General features: G+C 44.1%; 2 protein-coding genes across 3 annotated transcripts in view; one reads left to right on the top strand and one right to left on the bottom strand.

Moving 5' to 3' along the window:
• TIAM2 (TIAM Rac1 associated GEF 2) overlaps window positions 1-12602 on the top strand; it is a 110121-nt gene extending 97519 nt beyond the window's left edge. For both annotated transcript variants that reach the window (XM_068551744.1, XM_068551742.1), the window contains 9 exons: window positions 196-304; window positions 4094-4273; window positions 5952-6070; window positions 7110-7218; window positions 7815-7873; window positions 8446-8551; window positions 9508-9595; window positions 9978-10132; window positions 11487-12602. In XM_068551744.1, coding sequence (XP_068407845.1) covers window positions 196-304; window positions 4094-4273; window positions 5952-6070; window positions 7110-7218; window positions 7815-7873; window positions 8446-8551; window positions 9508-9595; window positions 9978-10132; window positions 11487-12082 — 1521 coding nt within the window. In that variant the 3' untranslated portion in view covers window positions 12083-12602. The remainder of the gene's footprint in view (window positions 1-195; window positions 305-4093; window positions 4274-5951; window positions 6071-7109; window positions 7219-7814; window positions 7874-8445; window positions 8552-9507; window positions 9596-9977; window positions 10133-11486) is intronic.
• A 2-nt stretch (window positions 12603-12604) lies between these two features.
• The window catches only part of TFB1M (transcription factor B1, mitochondrial), a 65154-nt gene continuing 55454 nt past the window's right edge, over window positions 12605-22304 (bottom strand). Inside the window, exons 6-7 of the mRNA XM_068551747.1 lie at window positions 15871-15998; window positions 12605-12966 (exon numbers count right to left, since the gene is read on the bottom strand). Coding sequence (XP_068407848.1) covers window positions 12756-12966; window positions 15871-15998 — 339 coding nt within the window. The 3' untranslated portion in view covers window positions 12605-12755. The remainder of the gene's footprint in view (window positions 12967-15870; window positions 15999-22304) is intronic.

Genomic DNA, 22304 nt, shown 5'->3' with positions numbered 1-22304 from the left:
GGCTGTTCTCCATCTACTGGGCAAATGGGGCCGCCCTGGGCTGCTTTTAGTCAGTGCCTTCCCCGAGGCATTAGTGCTCTGGTGTCCGAAAGACGAATGCCGTGGAGACAGCAAAGCGGTCAGGCACCATGCCGGAGCCAGCAGACAGACATTGATTAAACCACGCCTGATGTAACTTTTCCTCTTTCCTTCTAGAAACTACTGTTTTCCCTTGGAGGCTCTTTCCTTTATTACGCGGACCACTTTAAACTGTATAGCGGATTCTGTGCTAATCATATTAAAGTACAGAAGGTTCTAGAGAGGGGTAAGTTGCTCATACCTTTTATAGCTATACTTTTGAAATTGTAATTGTTAATAAAATCCCGCATGCAGCAACGAAGTTCCCACATGCTGCAACTAAAGACCTAGCGCAGCCAAATAAATAAATAAATAAATATATATATATATATTTTTTAAAAAGAGTAAATTTGTATTCATCAAGTAGGGATAAGTGTAATTTTAATGGATTATGCTCCATTGTTGGCCTTGAAATTGACAAACATTAAGTTTTCAGTTTATTTCAGTGACTGGTGACAGTGAATGTGTGTACCGAACAGCAGAGATGTTGCTTTGCCATGTGTCACTTTGCTGTTAAATTGCATCTGGATTCTTTTTTCACCAAATGCCTTGCTCTAAAAACTTTTAACCAACCATATAAGCCGCTGGAGGGGGTAGAAAGCAATGTATGCCATTTTCTTTCTTTCTTTTTTTTAAAAAATTAATAATTAATTAATTTATTTTTATTTTTGGCTGTGTTGGGTCTTCATTGCTGCGCGCGGGCTGTCTAGTTGCGGCGAGTGGGGGCTACTCTTTTTGTGGTGCGCGGGCTTCTCATTGCGGTGGCTTCTCTTGTTGTGGAGCACGGGCTCTTGGCGTGCGGGCTTCAGTAGTTGTGGCTCGCGGGCTCTAGAGCGCAGGCTCAGTCGTTGTGGCTCGCGGGCTCTAGAGCGCAGGCTCAGTAGTTGTGGCTCGTGAGCTCTAGAGCGCAGGCTCAGTCGTTGTAGAGCACGGGCTTAGTTGCTCCGCGGCATGTGGGATCTTCCTGGACCAGGGCTCAAACCCGTGTACCCTGTATTGGCAGGCGGATTCTTAACCATTGCACCACCAGGGAAGTCCCTTCTTTCCTTCTCGTTAACCTTCTTCTTAAGCCCGAGGATCCACTGCAAAAAACCACCATCAAACAACAACCACCAAACTCACAAGAAGTGTGTTAACTAAAATTAAAGCCTCTTTGGTGAAACGGGTGCTTATCACAGGCCATATTCTGTCACTGAAGTACCTTTGGTCTCTTCACGTTGTTATCATCTTATTTTATTGACTTTAATTGAAGATTTTTATTTTTTTGAAGTCCAAGTGGACCTGGGTGACCAACCTGCATTGCTGTTCCCCTTCATGTCAACAGCAAACGTTACTCTGTGGAGTTAGCGAGATGCCTGAGCTTTGGCCGCCGACTTGCAGTGGGTCAGCTTGGGTGCAGGTGGCCAACACATTGATCTGCCTGGGCTTTCAGTGACGGGCCGGCCAGTCAGCCCATCCTGGGAAGCGCATTCAGAGATCTGATGGCAGCAGTGACCTTCTCCAGGTGTAGGAGTGCTGGAGGGAGTTTTTGTGTCCCAGTCACCATCACTGTTGTCATCAACCCAGTGTTCGAGCTATTCCTGTAATAACCTGTTGACAAAAATAATCAATCAGCAATCTATAGTAGGAATAGAAAAGAGTTTTATTTGAGCCAGACTGAGGAGTACAGCCCAGCAGACAGCTTCTCTGATTACGCTGAGGATCTGCTCCGGAGAAGCAGGGCTGTCAGCACAGTTTCATGTCTTGTCAGAACAAAGAGCATCAAACAAGTCAGGGATACATTCCTTCAAGATTTCAGGAAAACCAGATCAGCACGTACAGAGCCAGTCGGTATGGCCTTGGCACCTGGGAAGGAAGTCTTATCATGGAAGGAGGACCAGCACTGGCATCCCAGGAAGGGAGGCATTTAATCTTTAATTTTAACATGGACATTCTTTACTTCTGGTCAGTGCACCCTTTTCTTTAATAATTAAAGCAGATGTACAGTGTATGTTTGCTAGGCCACAAGCAGGCTGTTTTAGTTACATTAAATTCAAGTTAACTCGTGTATAAGCCAGAACGACTTCCCCGGACCTCAATATGTGAACATTTATTTTATCACACCCTAAACTAGCAATGCTCAACTGAGGTTTTGTTATTACCAAAGGCTTCTTTCAGTCATCACACACCTCTTTAGGTATGAGATTAGAATTCTCGGATTTGTCTCTTGCAGAAGATATTTTTCTATCCCATTCTTTGGAATTCTCATTTCTGGGGCAGAGATGAGAGGAGGCCTTTAAGCTCAAGGTCATGAGCGGCAGTAATTCAGTCTGCACGGAGAACATCAAACAAACAAAGGTCCCCAGGGGTTGTTCCTGTTCTGCATGGGTCCTACAGTGGAAGGCGTCTTATGAAAATATATGTAATCCTATTTATGGTCACCTGAACTGTCTCCAGGGAAGGTCACGAGGCTACCTGCATTTTCTCAGGTGTACCTGGAAATAGGATCTGAACCTACTGAAGCTTAAACTGTTATAAATTCCCAGGATAAAAAGTGACTTCCCCAGGACTTGAATGCCTTCTTCAGAGTTAAGGTTGGCCTCGTGTAGTTCACTCCCGTTGTGATTTGCCCAGTGAATCAGGGCTGTCTTGCATGACGATGGCGAGTGTTTGAGGGGATTCTGTACTGGAACTTTTTTAGTTGTGTCAACAGGGAAGTAGGAGCCAAGCTACATTCCAAGCCCTTTCTATCTGTCATCAAATGCTCCTTAATGGCATTGCCAGCACGAATCCGGAGTTTGCTCTTCCGTGTTTCTTTTTCAGAACTGGAGAATGGCCTCTCTGTACAGTTGTGGAGGGAGCGTAGGGTTCATCCAGACACCGATGGTGTTTAGCCAGGTCCACTGATGCAGTTCTGCCATTTGGTTTAAATCCTAGGACAGGCTCAAGTTGAAAAAGGGAAGTCTTGGAGTGCTTCAGGTCAACAAGACAGAGCCCAATCTGTCTTCTCTAGTTCTTTAAACCAGAAAGAACTAGTTTCCTCCCATGAACACCTTCTTATCGACAGTGTAGTAAATTAAAAGCATACCAATGGTTTGCTCAATTCCTTCTTTGCCACAAAGATGAAGGATCATCTCACCGTCCACTTTGTCTAGTAGCCACATTCAAAATGGTACTGCATCTCCTACAAGTTATATTTTGCCTTTGTACAAAACCCCAAATAAAGATTTGTTTTCATCCAAGTTGACTGAATTCCAACAGTTGGTCAACCAGTGCCAGCAGGTGGAATCCAAAGCAACAGCTGGGGTGTCCACTGGCACCCTCAAAACTGAAAGCACTTGGGTTCATGTGTGTACCTTCGTGACACGGAACAGAGAGGTGGTTTTCACTACCCAGAGGGGTCTGAATCTGGTGGAAGGTTTAGATTGCTTGGAACTGTAGAGATGGAGGCTGCAGTGCTTATCAACTTATTTTTAAAGGAAAAAAAAAGCTTGCTTTACAGATAGCCCTCAAGTGTATAGAATAAGAAACAATTTGTGCTAGGTCAGTGAAAAAAAAAATACTGATTTGTTTTGCTGTATGAATCTTTTGGGGGCTATGGCATAGGGTTTGGATACACTGTTTTGTGGCTTTATGAATTGTTTGAAACTCACTTTTTCGGCACCTATACCAGTCTCTCTCATGGGTATGCATGTGAATGCGCCTTTAACGTCAGACCCTCCTGCATTTTGACTCGATGTTCCTCTTTGGTGTGTGGCTGGAACTCTTCTGGCAGCCTAGTAAGCTCCCTTAAGCTCTCATGGGATTCATCACAGAGCGGCGGTGCTGAATCCATCTTGACAGCCGACCCGCGGGTGCATCTGGGTTTTTCTTGAAGGATGTCATTCGGAGGACTGTAGAGGTGGATCGTCTGTAATTCCATTAAAAACTACATGAAGTAGCGTTTAATTCATCCTCCTGTGCTCTTCTAAGGGTCTTTTAATGCATCTGTTTGTAGCTAAAACTGATAAAGCCTTCAAGGCTTTCCTGGACGCCCGCAACCCCACCAAGCAGCACTCCTCCACGCTGGAGTCTTACCTCATCAAGCCCGTCCAGCGGGTGCTCAAGTACCCGCTGCTGCTCAAGGAGCTCGTGTCCCTGACAGACCAGGAGAGCGAAGAGCACCATCACCTGACAGGTGAGAAGCGGGGGCCCAGGTCGTGACGGGGCTGCCGCCACCCGCCAGGCCGCGAGCTCCCCTCCTCCCCAGCTTGCTTTCACCTTCTGGAACATTTGTCAGTACTGTAACTGTTAACCTCAGGTATCATTTTAGTACGTGAAAATAGCCAGGTAGGTATGGCCATCCCTGTAGGTGGGCAAAATATCTTGGCAAAAATTCTCTCACTGGAATAGCCTCTGGAGGGATGTGTCCATTTTCATTTTTCCAAGGAGATAATTTAAGCTCAGTGAGTTGAAATAAATTACTTCAGGTCACGTGGTTAACGAACAAACAGTGCTGCCAGGACCAAAACCCCCGCCTGTTTTCCTACAACTTTGTGAAGTTTTGTGTTGTTTGCTGCCCAAGTGCGGCTCATCGAATACGTTGTGTGAGGCGCCACCTTGTGGACGGCTCTGAGCAGAGCCTGACTCTGAAACCAAGTCCCGAGGACCCGTGAAGCTTTACGGCTGACGCGGAGGGGTCTTCTTTTGTAACCTCAGAAATTATTGGCCTAAGATACGAATTTGTCAGATACACAGAGCCCCTCACTTTGATAGTAAATAGAGTATCCGTTAAAGAGCTGCTGTTTGGATTGCAGAGAAAGAGTGATTTGTTCTCCAAATGTCAAAGCTAGGAGGTCCAGTTACGGTACCTGTAGTAAAGCACGTGGAGAGGGAAACAAACTTATTAATAAGTATTAGTATTACTGAATAGCAAACACCAAGAAGAGTGTAAATGAAACTAGCTGTTTTTCTGTGACAAGCATACTTTTGTATCATGAGTAATGAGGATAATTTTTTTTGTATGAAAGTTAAAGCTTATACATAAATGATACAAATTATGATTAGCATTCAAATACTGTGTGAATAGTTCACTTTGCATTAAGATGACCTTTAAAAGGGGTCTGTTAAAAAACTGCCTTCCCATCGTCCCTCCAGACTGAATTAAAATACCAAATCAGAACAAAGTATGAAAAATAGTGGATTTGGAGGTGACTTGAAATTTTTTTGGCCTTTGATGAAATCATTTTGTCCCTCACATGCCCACACATAAATACAAACAATTGCTCTGGCAACTGGGCATTTACAGAGGCTCTTGCAAGTTCTTGTTAAGAAAATTGTCATTGATCACTATTCTAGTAAATGGTCCAGGAGAGGCAAAGTTTAAAAAAGCAGGTACCCTGTGGCCAGTCAGCCTCGGATTTTAATTCTGGCTCCACACCTTACGTCTGTCTTTGGAAGTCTGGCAAAAAACTGAACCCCTCTGCACCTGAGTTTTCTCATCTGTAAAATGGGATTGATAACAGGTCCTACAGTCATCGAGTTACTGTGGGGATTAAATGAGATGCTTCACATAAATCGCCTAATAGAACATGCCAAATAGGAAGTGCTCAATAAATAGCTGTTATTATTAGTGATACTTTTTACTTGTACTCTGCCTCATTTCAAAGAGAATTTGAGGTGGAAGATAATTCTACTGTTCTTCATGATTATAACTAGATTACCATGGGCTATTTGCATCATACCTGAATGATGCTGCTCTTAGTAAGAACTGGTCTCGGATTCTGCCCTGAATCTTGAGCTTTTTCATTATTGCGGTTGGGTAGGATTTCAAACAAACCAAAATTATAAAATAAATATGATTGCGTATTTTGCAGAAGCACTAAAGGCAATGGAAAAAGTAGCGAGCCACATCAACGAGATGCAGAAGATATATGAGGATTACGGGACGGTGTTTGACCAGCTGGTAGCAGAGCAGAGCGGAACAGAGAAGGAGGTCAGTAGGACTTCCGGATTCCGAGAGGCTGGATGCCTGTGACCACTGGATCTGGAGGTGACCTCCAGACCAGGTCATGCTGTTAGGGATTTCCTGCAGGAGAAAATGCCTAGAATTTTCTTTTTGATCTTAATGCTTGTAACAAGCCTCACAACTTAGGTATAAATGTAACATAAAATTGATTACATTGGTTTAAAAATATAACCTTATGTTCGGTTAATATCGTATTAAAAAAAGAAGAAACATCACTGAGCTCGTATCTGTACCTCTTCTCCTTTCCCGTGGAGTGTGAGGTTAGGACAGATCCCAGAGGCTGGAACATAAATGGAGAGCTGGCTGGCGGGGCTAGGATGGATAAAGGCAGTGGCAGTCAGTATGTGGAGAGAATTAAGGGCTTTTCCTTTGTGTTTTTTTCTTTTCTAACCTCAAATATCGGTGGCTACCCCCTTACTTATAAAAGTAGTTTAAGTGGAACTTGACAATTTCTCTATTTTTCTTCTCTGGCTGGATTACTAAATTTAGAGTTTTGAGCTCTAAAAAGCCTACATATAAGAAGCAATATAATTTAAGTAGAAAAAGGCAAGAACAGAAAACAGCTGGAGTTTAGTTTTTTTTTATTATTACAATCAGTTTCAACGTTGGTACCTCTTTTATTAGCAGGCCTAGTGTGCTTTTGGGATTAGAGGCGGTGAGTGTACTAGGTCTTGGATGAAATGTTAACAAAGGCACTTGGGATGAACCTTGACACTGGGGTGGAAGGAATGCCATCCCACAGGGCAGGAGGCATGTCTCACCCACAAACAATGTGTGCATCAGAGCAAAATGCCTTCGCGTTTGTTATTTTTCAAACAGTTTGATGCTTAGCTCGCATTTTCAAAACCGCCACTATTTAAAGCCCCATGTTTACAGGAACCATAAAAATCAAAGTGCACGTACTTGTGTTTTAGCCATCACCATACACCTGTGATCCCTCTCTCATATGAGACAGCCTCCCCCCAGGGTTTCCACGTCTTCTTGATCTCCTGTTTTTGCCATGTAGGTCACAGAACTTTCAATGGGGGAACTTCTGATGCACTCTACAGTGTCCTGGTTGAATCCATTTCTGTCTCTAGGAAAAGCCAGAAAGGACCTCGAGCTCACAGTATTCGGTTAGTACTCCATTCAAAAGAATGTAAACTTAAAAGAGGCTGTCAAGAATGAAGAACCTGCTAAACCCAGCTAACTCCTGATTTCCAGAAGGACTTAGAATCATTGCTCTAATGCCTTTGACTTAACGTGGACAGCTTCCAACTCTTTGGAACTCTTGCCCTACATACTCATGATCTCCTCCCTTCTGCTGCTTGGCTTAGTGGATCTCACCACGTGTTACAGGAACAGATCTTCCCGAGGCTATTTTGAAACCTGCTGTCTTAGTAGTTTGCTGCACTTCAAAATGTCCTAATTCTCCCGGACAGCCGGGAGAGTGGGTATAGACCGTGTATTCTCACTGAGACGAACACCATGTCCTCAGCTTTCAATAAAACAAAACAGGAATTCAGAAAACAAAATGCCAGGATCTCCTTCAGATAATGGCTTTTAAATTAGCAGGTACTTGTGCATAATTCAAATATGAACGGAATCACTCATGTCAGCATCGTGGGATCTTGTAGAGCTTTGTTCTATTAAAATATTCAGCTACAGTTCAACCTTGGGAGAGTTTGTATTAAATAATGAAAGACTTTTCTTTCTCTTTTCCTTTCTTTAGTTTTTAAGAGAGCCGTCATATTGGTTTATAAAGAAAACTGCAAACTGAAAAAGAAATTGGTAAGACATGAATTAATTTTAATTAAAGCTATCTTTTCATGCCTGTATCTTCCTGTTGTTGAACTGGGAAGCCTGCTAAGGATCAAGGCCTCACTGAGTGATGCGACTTACTCCGGAGGTAACTAACTACATCAGATACTCAAGGTGTTTCTTATCCTCCCCACCAAAGACGTCTGTTTTAAAAGAAGATGTAGACAAATACCCATGCTGGGCCCTACAGAGAAAACCAGCTTTTCTATCCCTAAATATGGTCCATGTTTTCGCAATACACCTGAGTCTGTGTAATTTTGGGGTTTTTTTTTAGAGGTAACATGGGGTCGTGGAAGGCTTGTCATTTTTGCTTAAAGATCTAGAACTTTCTGCTTCCCAAAACGTGACTCTGCCCTGTCCCCAGTCTGGGAGCTAGCTCCCTGAGAGCTGGGAACACACCCGACCTGATTCCCTTTTGCACCCTGAGCCCCACACGGCAGCAGGTCTGCACCAGGGTGAGCTCACAGCTTCTGTCGTGTGCGCACGTGCCCGCGGGAGCGAGCTTGCTTTAACACTGTTCTCGGTGGGCTTTCACGTTGCAGCCGTCGAACTCCCGGCCGGCACACAACTCTGCTGACCTGGATACGTTTAAGTTTCGCTGGTTGATCCCCATATCCGCGCTTCAAGTCAGACTGGGGAATACAGCAGGTAATTGTTGTGTGTTGTACAAGTGCCAGAAAAAGCATTTTAAGGGACTTTTTAAACTGTGGAATAAAAAAGTAGGAAAGAACCTGGGGATAATTTTTGGTATTTTATTTTATAGGCAAGGAAAATGAGGACAAGAGAGATTGTTGTGATGTTTCTTTACAGATTTTGGAGAAAGTGAATGCTAGCGGATGGCTTTTCTTTGCCAAATATCTCTCTCTATTGTTTCCTTATTTTCACTGTCGATGGTTTTCAACATTTTTCTAATATCCTAATATCTAATATTTCTAATTATTTTAATAATTTTAGGGATAATATCTATCTCTAAAATTTGTTAAAAGAAACAAAGGTCCACACATTTTGACACACCAGAAAATTTCTTAAGATTAAGCTTTATTACAGGTGATATAAAAAAAAGAAAAAACATCTTCCACTGTGGAAAATGTTGAGAGATCCTTTTAGAATAACCCTGTTCTGGTGGCAGTGCCTCTGGTTCAGCAACGGACCAACAGGCTGAGGCCCGCGGTGACGTTCTGGGTCCCTGTTCAGTGTTTGTTGGAAGTGCTCATGTTTCCTGGACCATAACTGAGTTTGGGGCTGGCCTCCTTTACCTCAAGGGCCTGAGCACATCCTACTGTTCCTTCTAAGGAATGGGGTTGAAAAATGGGATCCATTTAACCTCTCTGGCAGAGAGATGGAATCCAGGGTCGGGTGAAAGCACTAAGATGGATGGGAAACCTCAGCAGGGAGTGTACAAAGTAACTAAAAGGTATTTAACTTCTTGTAACTATTTGTGAAAGTCATACATAGAAGGAGCCAGAGAAGAAAATGATGAGAGTCAGGATGGGGAGTATTTAACTCTTTAAAAAGTTAACTAAATTGTGGCTTTTAAGCTTCACAAGTGTCCTTTACCACAGCATCTCTGGCAAAGTTGCAGCCCCTTGTTTCTTTTTACACAGGGACAGAAAATAATTCCTTATGGGAGCTGATCCACACAAAGTCAGAAATAGAAGGACGGCCAGAAACCATCTTTCAGTTGTGCTGCAGGTATTACTGACTTCCAAAAATTAAAGCCAATGGGCATAAGACAGAATTATGTTCTCTTAAAAGTGGGTTTATTTTTAGTGCCCTCCTAAATTTTGATGACTTCAGGATCACACCCACCCTCTCCAAACTGGCAACTGCGGCTCTAGGAGAATAATATACATTGATTAAATATACATCCAAATCTTTGTGCTTGAAGGAAGTTCAAAAACGATCAATTCTCGCTCCTTTTGTAAATGACGAGAGACTGAGGCACACAGAGGCTGGGTGACTTGCTGTCAGTCTGTCCTGAGAGCAGTCACATGCCACGGGAGGACCAGGAGACGTGGAACGGAAGCAGGATGAGACAGCAGACACTACAGAATGTTTTCTCTCTCCCCGCCAGCGACAACGAAAGCAAAACCAACATTGTCAAGGTGATTCGATCTATTCTGAGGGAAAACTTCAGGCGTCACATAAAGTGTGAATTACCTCTGGAGAAAACATGTAAAGATCGCCTGGTACCCCTCAAGAACCGCGTTCCTGTCTCAGCGAAATTAGGTGAGAACTCTGCTAGCCTTGGGTTTATTCAGGAAAACATGACGAGCTCCTCTGCAAGGATGTATGCTTTCAGAATAGAGCAGCAAGTCATCACTTTGTAAATTATCAGCGGTAGCTTTGTAAGCTCTAAACCAGACACCCAATACATAGGGTGACATGAGAACGTAGCGGCAATTTTATTTCCTTTTAAGAAACCTAAACATGCTCGGTCCCAGACCTCCTTTTATAAAACCTAAGCACCCCCAATCCAAATCCTTTGTCTTTCACCTGCTGACACAGTCTGCACTTACCATCTTCCGTCTGTCTTCCACTGGGATGTACAGGAGTCGAGGGACTTTGTTCTGCTCATTGCCGCATTCCCAGTGCTCAGAACAGTGCAAGGCTTCTAGAAGGTCAATACTCAGTGAATTAAGGTCAAGAAACCTAATGCTCGCTAATGCTCATTCTTAATAAGTCCACAGGTAAACATTCCAAATCATGCTGTTCTTCAACTTTCTGCCTGTTTTTAAAATTTCAGCTTAAGTTTTTAGAACTTTCTATGTTAACTATTTTGTTAATATCATCGATCTAGTTTTTAGTCTTACAAAATGTATCTCTTCTTTTTGGTCACAGTTTGACCTCCTCAGATTTACCATATATTTTCTATTTTTTCCCTATTGGCAAAATAAGCTACAGCCATCAAAAATACACTGTTGTCTGCAGAAACACAACTGAGCTCCCCCTTTCCCTTCAACCCAAGAGAAAGGAATTATACACACACACACACACACACACACACGATTCAATATTCATATTAAATCTCAAAGTTGGCTAGAAATTCCAGCAGAGACAGTTCTCATGAGAGAGAAAAAGCATTTTTGTACTTTTCATTGAGCAGCAAGGGAAATAAACAGGTGAGAAGGTGGGCAGAGAAATACAGTGTAATCTTAGTTCTCAAACTACAAAGTACTTTAGTGAAAGAAAGGAACTTAGCAACTAACTTTTAAATTTATTCATTAGCAAGAGCTAATTTATTCATTAATTAGCTGTAAAACTAACTTTTAAATTTATTCATTAGTAATAAGAATCTTAGCCCTTATGCTAGTTTATAGCTTATTGTTCTATCTCAGTCATTAAGCTCTGGTAATTGGCTCTCTAAAAATGCCAAATTCCAACTTAAAATTTCAAATAAACATAAATAAAAAAATGTCCATATTGGCAGTATCTACATTTTTTTTTGCCCAAGTCCCAGGATTGAAGTGAGGTGATAAAATGTTAATTAAGATGTTAAATCTGATAACCTACAAGGCAAAAATTAACACATTGTGGAATTGGTTCCTCTGTCATAAGGGAAAATGTGCTTTTCTCACTGCAGCTTCATCCAGGTCCTTAAAAGTCCTTAAGAATTCCTCCAGCAGCGAGTGGCCCGGGGAGCCAGGCAAGGGCAGCTCGCTGGACTCGGACGAGGGCAGCCTGAGCAGTGGCACCCAGAGCAGCGGCTGCCCCCCGGCCGGGAGCACAGAGGACGCCCGGAAACACCCCCACGAGGGCCTGGCCGACTTCTCCGACAGCCTCATCAAAGAGAGCGACATTCTGAGCGACGACGAGGAGGACTACCCCCAGACTGGGAAGCAGGGCAGCCCTACCAAAGACATCGAGATCCAGTTCCAGAGACTAAGGATCTCGGAGGACCCGGACGCTCGGCCAGCTGAACAGCCGCCCGGCAAGGACGGGCAGCCCAAGCTGGTCCGCGGGCACTTCTGCGCCATCAAACGAAAAGCCAACAGCACCAAGAGGGACAGGGGAACTGTGCTGCAGGCGCAGATGCGTCACCAGTCCCTGGACAGCCAATCGGAAAACGCCAGCCTTGATCTCAGCTCTGCTCTCGAGCGAGAATTCAGCGTCCAGAGCTTAACGTCGGTTGTCAACGAGGAGTGTTTTTATGAAACAGAGAGCCATGGAAAGGCATAATACAGGTCAATCCAGATATGGGTTAAGTTGCTGGTTTCACTTTTAAACTGGGGGTAAAATGGAAATTGCAGAAAAACTATTCATTATTGGGTTTTGTGCAGTATACATTTTCCCACAAATAGTTGTAAAGATTTAAGTTATTTTAATTTATTGTGGATCAGAAAACTAGATTAAACTGGTCAGAATTTGTAAATTACTTAGTTTATATCCCTTTTGAGCAGGTATCAAAATGACTTAGAATCCTTAAAATGAAACTGCGTTCTAATTAATTTATGTGGAAAAGGGTGGGGAAGTTGTGATTAATAGCTTTTGAAAGGTCATTTTTTTTCCAATCCTCTGGGCATTTTCTTTGAGCTATTAGGTTCTGCTTTATTTAAAGCATATTTAAATTATTCTTATGTGGGTTAGGGGTAGGTACAATGTGCAGATATTTCATTTTTGTAAGGTTGTAACAGATGCTGTTTATACTAAACATGTCATATCTATGCAGTATATATATTAAAAGAAAGCTTGTACTGTACCTTATTTGATGATATTTATTCTCTTTACCAAGCTGTAAAAGGGGAGTAAGTCACACCTGGGGAGCACACATGAGAAGTTCAACACTGTGAAAATCAACATCCAGTCGGCTGCCAGCCCCTGAAGTAGCAGCTACAGTCTGTAACTCTCCTTGTCATCCCCTTTTTTCTGATTTTTGCTTGAGTTCTTCTCTGAAATTGTAAGCAAAGAGGTGTGGGTCTTCATCACACATTTTTCGGTATACGTCACAGAGGCTCTTAAAATGTGAGACAGAGAGTTGGGTGGGTCGAAGAGTAGGGTCCACATCTGCCAACTGTAACAGTTTCCCAGTGCTTTCTAATCGCCAAGCTTCAGGGAATAACATTCTGAAAGGAAGAGAAAAAAATCAGAATTTTACTTAAATTCTGCCAGTCATCATGCTTCCTTCTACCCTCATTTGAAACCGGCATGGTTCCGACAACTGACAACTCTGCAGAGGCTCTTCTTCCACTCCCTAGAGCCCCGCGGGACCCCAAGCCAGCGGAGGAGGATTCTGCTTGCACCCCCAGGCAGCAGGTACGAACCGCCACTGGCGGCAGAGCTAATCGGACCTGCAAGGTGTGTGCACGTGAGAAGAGAGTTTCTAAAGCTCAAGCAATACTTGTACCTTGAAGGTAAATTTATCATATGCTCAGTTGCAGTCTTAAAGAAACATCAGTTTGCTGTGCCTCACATTTTAATATAAAAATTGCGTATTATTTCTGGTACACTTTTGATTCTCTGTAACTTGAACTTACCAGCCTTTGGACCTCTTCATCCCAAAAGAATGACCTTTCTTTGCAAAGTTAGAAAACAGTTCATGTGAAAATAGAAAGTTATTTTCCTCTTTAAGATATCTGAAGCATCTTTAAAATTGATTCAAAGTATACATTTTAAATTTCGTCTAAATCAGATCATTGTTTTAAAATGAATAGTACAAGTCACTGACTGAAATACTGCAAAGCTACACCTGGATTTTATTTTCTTCTCTCAAGTCGCAGAGGGCTCGGAAGACATTGTGGCGAGAGGAGACTGACTTTTTCTTACAGGCCGATGGTCCTCGCAACCAGGAGCCGCGTGTCCCTACATTCTCAGGGTGAGCTGACTGAGATCGCTGAGTTCAGTTTCATGGCAGGCAGGGGTCTGATCATAGTTTCTAACTATGATCTGGGACTGATTTGTGGTGTGGTGTGACTGAAGGACACCAAAAGGTCAAAGTGGGTCACAAGATTTGGTCCGTATCTGCACAGGGGACCGTGCATGTGAAGTAAACGGGGCCCATCACTTAGCTGGGGGGTTGTCTTGGAAACACTAGGGCCAACTCCAGGCTCAGGCCAATTCCAGGATTTCTACAGGTAGGATGTACTTTCTGTAATTTTTTCCCTCCATGAATCAGGGCCATCATGTACAACTGTATGGGTCACACCCTGTGTGAAATCCAGCTTGTGTTTTACCTGCCAAGTCGTGCATCCTGGCGGGGGCCGGGTGGGGTGCTGCAGCGTATCAGGGGGTGCCCTCATTCTAACTAGCACGAGGATCGCCAGTGGCGTCCCTGTCCCCAACTAGAGAAGCAGGAACTCTGCTGAAGTATGAACACAGGACTAACTAGAGCCAACAAACGGCAGGGTGAGGTTTCTTCCATCAGCCCTCTCACATCCTCAAGAGCGTGCTTTGTGGATTCCAATGGATTCAGGATGCAGCCGTCTAGCTGTGCCTAAAGTAGTTTCATGTGCTAAAGGGACCCTTCACGAATGAGAGAACTGAAATGGAGCTACTCTTAGAAAATAAAAAGTATGGGCCACTAAAGCTGAACCCCCTTAAACAGCTAAAGTTGACTATATTAGATGAAAATCTTTTAAAAATACACATACACTTTCCTGCCTTCGTACACAGACTACAGTTGGGCCTAATTACCAACTTTCTAGGCTGTCACCGGACGTAACACGTTGCTGCGGTGACTTCAGGGCCATCAGGCCGCAGGCTCTTAGGCCGCCTTCTCTGTCTGGGCTTCCGGACGCGCCTCAGGGCCTGGCCAGAGCGGCGCCCACGGCACAACACAGGAGCCGCCGCTGAATGGAAACGTGCTCATGTGGATACTTCGAGACACTGTCTTGGCTACTCAGAAGTTATATTTGCTTCCTTCTTCTAAGTACGTCTTTAAAAGCTTCAAGAGATATAACAACTGGATGGAAAGAAAGCATTTAAAACCCACTAGCTCGTGTGATGGTAGGAAATGTATATTTGGTCTTTGTCCCAGGTTCCTGAGACAGAGCTTCTAAAATCTCTGGAATTTCCTGAGTGACAGGGGTGACAGGAGCACCTTTTGTTACTTGTAACAAGCCCCTTTCAACCACACCTGAGCTCTGTGCTCATGCGGTGACTCCTGGTGGCCCCTGGAAAGCTTCAGGACGGGGAACAGTGGCAAGAGGAACCAACCACGTGGCTGAAGGATGGACCTCTCAGCTCCACTCCTGGAAAAATGAGCTCCATCGCCAAAGGCCAATGATTTAATCAATCCTGCTTAGGTAATGGAGCTTCCATAAAACCCCCAAATGATGGGGTTCGGAGAGCTTCGGGGTTGGTGAACACACTGAGGTGCTGGGAGGGTGAGAAACCTTGAGCGGGCACGGAAGCTCTGTGCACCCTGCTCCCCGTATGGTGCCCTGTGCCCCTCTCCCATTTGGTAGTTCCTGAGTTACAGCCTTTAAAATTGATACATGACAGCGAGTTCTGCGACCTGGGACCCGCGACTGGCAACTGAAGTGGGGACAGCCTTGCGGCACTGGGCCCATAAGCTGAGGGGCTGTGCTAATGCCAGGTAGTGAGTGACCGGACTAGAATTAAGTTGTAGGACGCCCAGGTGCTGTCTGGAGAGTTAGGAAATTTGTCGGTGTTGGGGAAAACACCACACATGTAGTGCCAGAAGTGTCGAGACTGAAAACAGTTCAGATGGTCTGAGTCCTGAGTGAGGCGTCATGACCTCCCCAGTACAGGCTCACTATAAACTGTGTGATGTCAGTTTTAGTTTGTACTTACGACCAAACCAAACAGAACCTCTCGGTGGCATCTGAGGTTAAATCAACATTTTGCTTTCTCCTCAGTGGCCATCAAGGTTTGTTCATCGCAGGATCTGAACTAAGAGTAATATTTACAGGCAGGTTGAACAATCATAAAAACAAAGTCCTTAATCTTTGAAGGTGATTCAGGAGTTTGTAAAGGGTGCTACTGAAAAGGAAGAGAAGCGTTCTTACCCAAGCCCTCGATGGCAGTATTTCCTTCGGAACTGAAAGGCATTCTGAACGACTTTCTCCACCAGCCTGAATGGCTGCTCTATCCTGGGCCGGGTCAGGGGGGTGAAATGCACCACGCCCGAGTCCACCTTCATGGTCAGAAAACAAACATTTTACTGCCTGGTGTAATATATTAAACGATTTATCTTTGTAGAACACAGGAGGACAGGTCATCAAGAGCATGGTTTTCACGAACAACCCTTTACGTGGACTTCAGTTTCATTTTCTCCAGGCGTGAGATGCTACGCTTGCATCTGACCTGCCGCAGAGAACTCACAGTTGGCTGCATCTGTTCTATAATGACATCCACTAGGCCTGTGCTTGATGGTCACTTAATTTTAGAATGCAGTTTTACAGTGGCCTTTTAAGATCAATCCAAATAATCATTGAAGTCAGCAGGCAGATAACAGCATTAGAATATTTTATTTAGCTTTTGAATGAGTAGAAGATAAGCTGCAGCCGCAGTTCTGACTATAAGGCTGGACTTCAAACCAGAGGGACACGGCAGATGGGCCCCCAGGGACCACTTAGCGCTAAACTCCCCAGAGTGTCAGAGACACTGATTAATCAGCTGGACTGAATTCATACTCATTGTCTGCACGGCCACATAACTTTCTGGTAGCGACTTTAATTTAAATGCCCCAAGAGGCACAGGCAGGATCCAAATAGAATGGAAACCACCAAAAATATTACTGTTTAAGTGTCAAGCTGCTATCCGGTGGCTGAAATTCTTTATCAGAAAATAAAACTTTTCAGGCATATCTGATAAGAGATTTATATACCCTGCCCTATTCTAAAAATGGACTCATGGTGATTCACAAGGATATATTCAAAATAACAATAGAAAAATACTGAAAGTAAAGACTAACGGAGAAATGGAGTCAAAGCAGTTATCGCCCACACAAAAGCCTGGCAGAGACCATGGTCTAGGAAATGGGAAGTCTATTCATAATTTACAAAAGCTTTGGTCGCTAAGGGATTATTGCTAAACTTGCTACTCAGAACATCACACAGAGTCTACAAAGGCTAAGAAAGTACAGCAATTTATGAAGTGTGGTGTGGGTTGTACCACTGCTTTTCAGAAGGAATTCTATATTTTCAAATTCCATAGGGGTTATCATGTTCTCTTGGGAGGACTCGCTCGTAAAGATCCTTGTGGCTACAAAACTCCTTAAAATGGGCCTGTAATATATGAGGATGGGGAAGTTTTTGTTTTGTTTTTGTTTTTAGGTTGGAGGGAAAATACTGGCGTATGACGTGAGACTGTGTGGACGAGACGGACCAAAGATGGCCAATGGGATGGGCTTTCAGAGGTGTGAGTGGCGTTTCTCCTGCGGGGTCTGAGCCGCCCCACCAGACCTCCTCCCCATTGTCAGTCACTGAGGCTGGCAAACGCTGAGAACGTTCTAAGCAGTCGAGTGAAAACTGCCAATGGAGAGGACTTTCCGCCTGAAAATGCTCCCCGAAATGTCCCTCAGCCTTCAGACTATTTTAGTGACGATTATACACCTTTGGTGCAAGAGCTGTGATTCCACTGCAGAGAGTGACCATCTCAACGTTCTTATTAAATTTTAATAGTTTTTCAAATGGTGTTCTATGTGTTTCTCCAAGTTCACTAACAAATAATTCCTGTGGGAAAGTAAGTGTTTTGGTTAAAAGGCCGGGACTTTCCTTAGACCATCACAAAAGCGCCATGGAACAGGGTCCAGGGGTCCCAGAGAGGTTTGTGGTCAGTACAGAGAAGAGAGTCCCTGGAGAGCACCCGGGACCGGGGAGGTGACTCGGGGATTAAGTGGACCGGGGCACCTCTCCAGGGAGGGATGAAAGATGCTTCACGTGAGAGCACTTCTGTGGAAGGAAAAACGGACAGAAGTGAACTCAACTGTTCTAGACCATTCTCTTGACTTCGCCCCACCCCTTCCCACCATCTGCGCTCGCTGGCATTCCTGTCCCCACCTCTCGTTCCGCCAGCCCTCTATGACTCAGGTCCTTCAACCCTTTCAGTCCAATCCTTCCCAGTTAGTCAGTTCTGACAGGATTCTTCCACAGTGAGCGGCCTGCCAGTCTCCAGAGAAAATAATCTTTTAGTAAATTATGAGATAAAATTAAACCCTACCCAACCCTAAACCCATGAAATATTATCAAAACTCTAATGTTCAAATACTATTAGGACCAAAGGCACAAAAACTGGGATAGATGCATTCTCCTTCCAGTACAGAAACTGCCACTTCCAGATTCTTTGGATTTAAAATTTTGGCCTCATCTTTATTTGCCTGATTTTATTCCTTTGAGATACAGTTGATGTTTGCAAATACAGGCAACGTCTAATGTTTTTTATTTAAATAAAGTTTTAAAACCCCGTATAAATACAGCAGCACCCCGTATACACTGTAGCGGTAGACTTCTAAAGTTTGATTATAATTTTGACACCCAGTTAAGTTGGCTAATAGTGTCTTTCGGATAAAAGAAAATTTCCACTCACAATCAAATAGTTACTATTTAGTGGAGGACCACATAAAACTCGGCGTCAAAAAGGCTCTTCCTGTAACATGTCCTGCTTCTCTGGGAAACCTGTACCACCCTCTCTTCTACTCCTGCCTCCAAACACACTTCTCAGAGTTACTCTGTATGACAGAGCCCATTTTCTCTAGAACCACAGGAAAGCTGCTTGGTAACTATGGTGACATACAAAAATGCTTTTTACTCATAAATGAATGCTTATTTAAAATTACAACCATTATTTTTCCTTGAGTTTTAAGTCCATTAAAGGGTTTGATTACAAAAAAGAGATCAGTACGTAGGCACTAGATGCACTTAAAAATTCTAGTTTAAATGTTGCCAGCCCCTCTCCAAACTCAGCCTATCAGTATACCAAAATGACCTACTAAAATTTCAAATTAGAGGATTTATAACGACTTTAAGTATTTGCCTCTCCAATCCACTATAAAGTCAATGCTGCACAAAGCTAAGGTTATGCTTCTCAACATGAGCAGCCTTGGCTACAGGCAGGCTGGAGGCGGATGTCCCATTTCCCAGGCCAGGATGTCTAGGACGTGACTGGTTAGGAGCTCAGCAGCACTGTGGACTCATAAGAGAACTGGGGTAAGAAGCTATTAAATCTTAAATATGAGATATTGCTAACTCAGACCTTGAATCAACATGGTACAGGGAACACCGAAGACTGTACAGCCCAGTTTCTGACTTTGAGATGATCATAATATGCCAAAGAACTCAGTAACTACCGTATGAAAAGGTACAGAAACAATACTGGCCATTATCTAAGAAAGGGTCTTCAGCAGCTCCCATGGTGTTCGAGACCATTAAAGGATAAGCCAGTGGAGAGGAAAAACGATTAGGAAGTTACAGTCTACTTAGCCAAGATATAACCATAACTGGGAGACGGTAGAAGGAATGATGAGAACAAAGAATGACTACAGGGAATAATCAGAAAGACTCCAAGAACAATACAAGAAGGATCCACAGTTCAAGGTGGTATTGTCTCAGACAGACTTGTGCAGACGGGAATGGGAAGGGTCCAGCGATTCTGAGGAGGTCAGCACCACTTGATGGAACACGGGGTCAGGAGTTTGGGAGAGTCACACTCAGTGTCAGGTGAGATGAGAGTAAGGTGAGCACGCTGGGGGATGCTTGGTTCCTCCACCCACCAGTGTCTAGTTATTCCTCAGGGTCCTATGCCGAGCTAAGGACAGTCTCCATGAGAATGTCATGGGCCCTGCAGTTACAACTTCCCCACAATAAGGGGAGCAGTCGCAAGTCACTGCTGCCTATGCTATTATAATTATGCATCTTGTAGAAAAACAAACTGTTTACAAACATGTAGATCACATTTCCTAGAACTGTTTTATTCTGCCCATAATTCTCATCCCAAGCCCAATTTAAGGACAGAATTTCCGCCATAAAATCTTACAACTCAAACACTCCAACAACATTCCAGGTATTCCAAACCAAGGCATTCCATGAAGACTGTTAGGACCTATAGTTCTTTCTTTAAAGTTTACAATTTGTGTTTGTTATTGAAACAATATTCATTTCTGCAGATGTTCCACCACACCTTTCGTCTCCCATAGATGTCTGAATGGTTTGTCTCTTTTCCTCCTTGGAATCATACAAAAAGAACAGATTTTAGACTGTCAGTGTTTCCTCTCAGAGCACAAGCATGTAAGAGAATGACAGGGTGAGCTGACAGCACGATGAGAAATAAGCCTAAGTGGTGCCCAGGGTGAGGGGAGGGGATGGAGAGAGCTTTTTACTGTGTATGTTGCATATGTAAATATAGGTATGTATGTAAATTATGCCTACTAGCAACAACAACAAGATGAATGAGGGTCTCTTGGTCCCAAGAAAGGAAACACTTTCAGGGATGTGAACACTTAATTCTAAACAAAGTACAAGAGGGATGAGAACTCACAAACGCTGGGTTAGGATTTTCTGTCCTTCGTAGCCTGCAGTTCCCGAATGAGCACAGGGAAAACACCCTTCTGAAACCAGGACCTTCCCACAAACCATGACTTCGGGGTCTGTGACAGGGCGGCACCTGGAGGCGCCTGTGTTAACTGTGCCAGGACTGTGCCCCTCTCTGTGCGGGTGGGGAGGTCCCTGCCAGGGGAGGAGCCCTGCTGTAGCAGCCCAGGGGGCGAGAGCGAGGGCCCGACCTCCGGTTTCACGTCCACAGTACAGGGGAACTCCTCGGGGGCGGTTTCAATCTAAGCAAACTCACAAGGTACTCAATTGCTGCCGTATAAATATTACTATTATGAAAAGATTGATAAACAAATATGGATGCAAATATATTCATTCATAATGAGTCGTAACTGCCAAAGAGACACTCTAGTTGACTAGTCAGTACATCCCCTTCCTATAACAACCACCTAACAAGCTCTGTTATGCTGAGAGCGTTGTGCAGAGGCACGGAATGGGAACCAACTCATACAGATGCCGCTGCAGTGGCCACCGGCCCCTCACTGGCACAAGGTACAGGGTACCAGATGCTCCTAGTCCCTGTGCCCTCAGGACCCAGGCCAGCTCTCCATCTGCAGAGCTATTCTTTAAATGTGTCCATGTTGTCCTGCTCTTCCTGTTTCTGACTTGAAAGACATTGTGTCTTTTTAAAGATGAATTCCATAGCTACTGGATCTCCTCCTTTACATGCCGATTTTACTAGTTTAACTCATGGAGGTTTGGGGGACCTCCTATGTATGTAACCGGAGATACAAAAATAAATAAGAGGGCTTCCCTGGTGGCGCAGTGGTTAAGAATCCGCCTGCTGGGCTTCCCTGGTGGTGCAGTGGTTGAGAGTCTGCCTGCCAATGCAGGGGACATGGGTTTGAGCCCTGGTCTGGGAAGATCCCACGTGCCGCGGAGCAGCTGGGCCCGTGAGCCACAATTACTGAGCCTGCGCGTCTGGAGCCTGTGCTCCGCAACAAGAGAGGCCGCGATAGTGAGAGGCCCGCGCACCGCGATGAAGACTGGCCCCCGCTTGCCACAATTAGAGAAAGTCCTCGCACAGAAACGAAGACCCAACACAGCTATAAATAAATAAATAAACAAATACTTAAAAAAAAAAAAAAAGAATCCACGTGCCAGTGCAGGAGACACGGGTTCGATCCCTGGTCCGGGAAGATCCCACATGCCGCGGAGCAACTAAGCCTGTGTGCCGCAACTACTGAGCCTGTGCCCTAGAGCCTTCGAGCCACAGCTACTGAAGCCCACACGCCTAGAGCCCGTGCTCCGCAACAACAGAAGCCACCACAATGAGAACCCGCGCACAGCAACGAAGACCCAATGCAGCTATAAATAAATAAATAAATTTAAATAAATAAATAAGTAAGTAAGAGAAATGATTAAAACTGATGCAAGCTCTCTGATTTGGCAACATCACAAAGTCCACATGAACCCACCCAGGACCCTAGAGTGTGGGCAGGGACTGAAATGTAGGAGACCCAGTGGGCAGAGGGAGAGAGTCACAGGGAAGGAAGACAAAGAGGAAGAAGGGAGGAGGAGGAGAGGGTGGTGAGCTGAGAGCCAGGCCTGGACGAGGGGTGTTCAGCCCGCAATCTGAGACGGTACCAATAAGTGAGGACGTTTTTAAAAGAAGTCCTGCTCTTCAAAATAATGTGCAAAGAGAATGCAATGGGGAGGCCACAGCAAATACATACTTGCATTATTTATGAGGTTGAAAAAACTAGGCTGATCTGCAAGTGTCACCACAAAATCCAAGACAGCCTTAATAGTCTAAAATAATGTGATAAAGACATAGAAAACAAATTCTCAAGATCCTTTCACATGAAGACATAAAAAGGAGCAACAAAATGTTGTCAAAACAAATAAACAATAGAGCAAATGGCAGTGCAACCTACATGCAGAAACACACACGA

Source organism: Eschrichtius robustus, chromosome 9 (assembly GCF_028021215.1).
Source record: "Eschrichtius robustus isolate mEscRob2 chromosome 9, mEscRob2.pri, whole genome shotgun sequence".
Classification (NCBI taxonomy): Eukaryota; Metazoa; Chordata; class Mammalia; order Artiodactyla; family Eschrichtiidae; genus Eschrichtius; species Eschrichtius robustus.
This window is presented reverse-complemented; position numbering and strand designations above follow the sequence as displayed.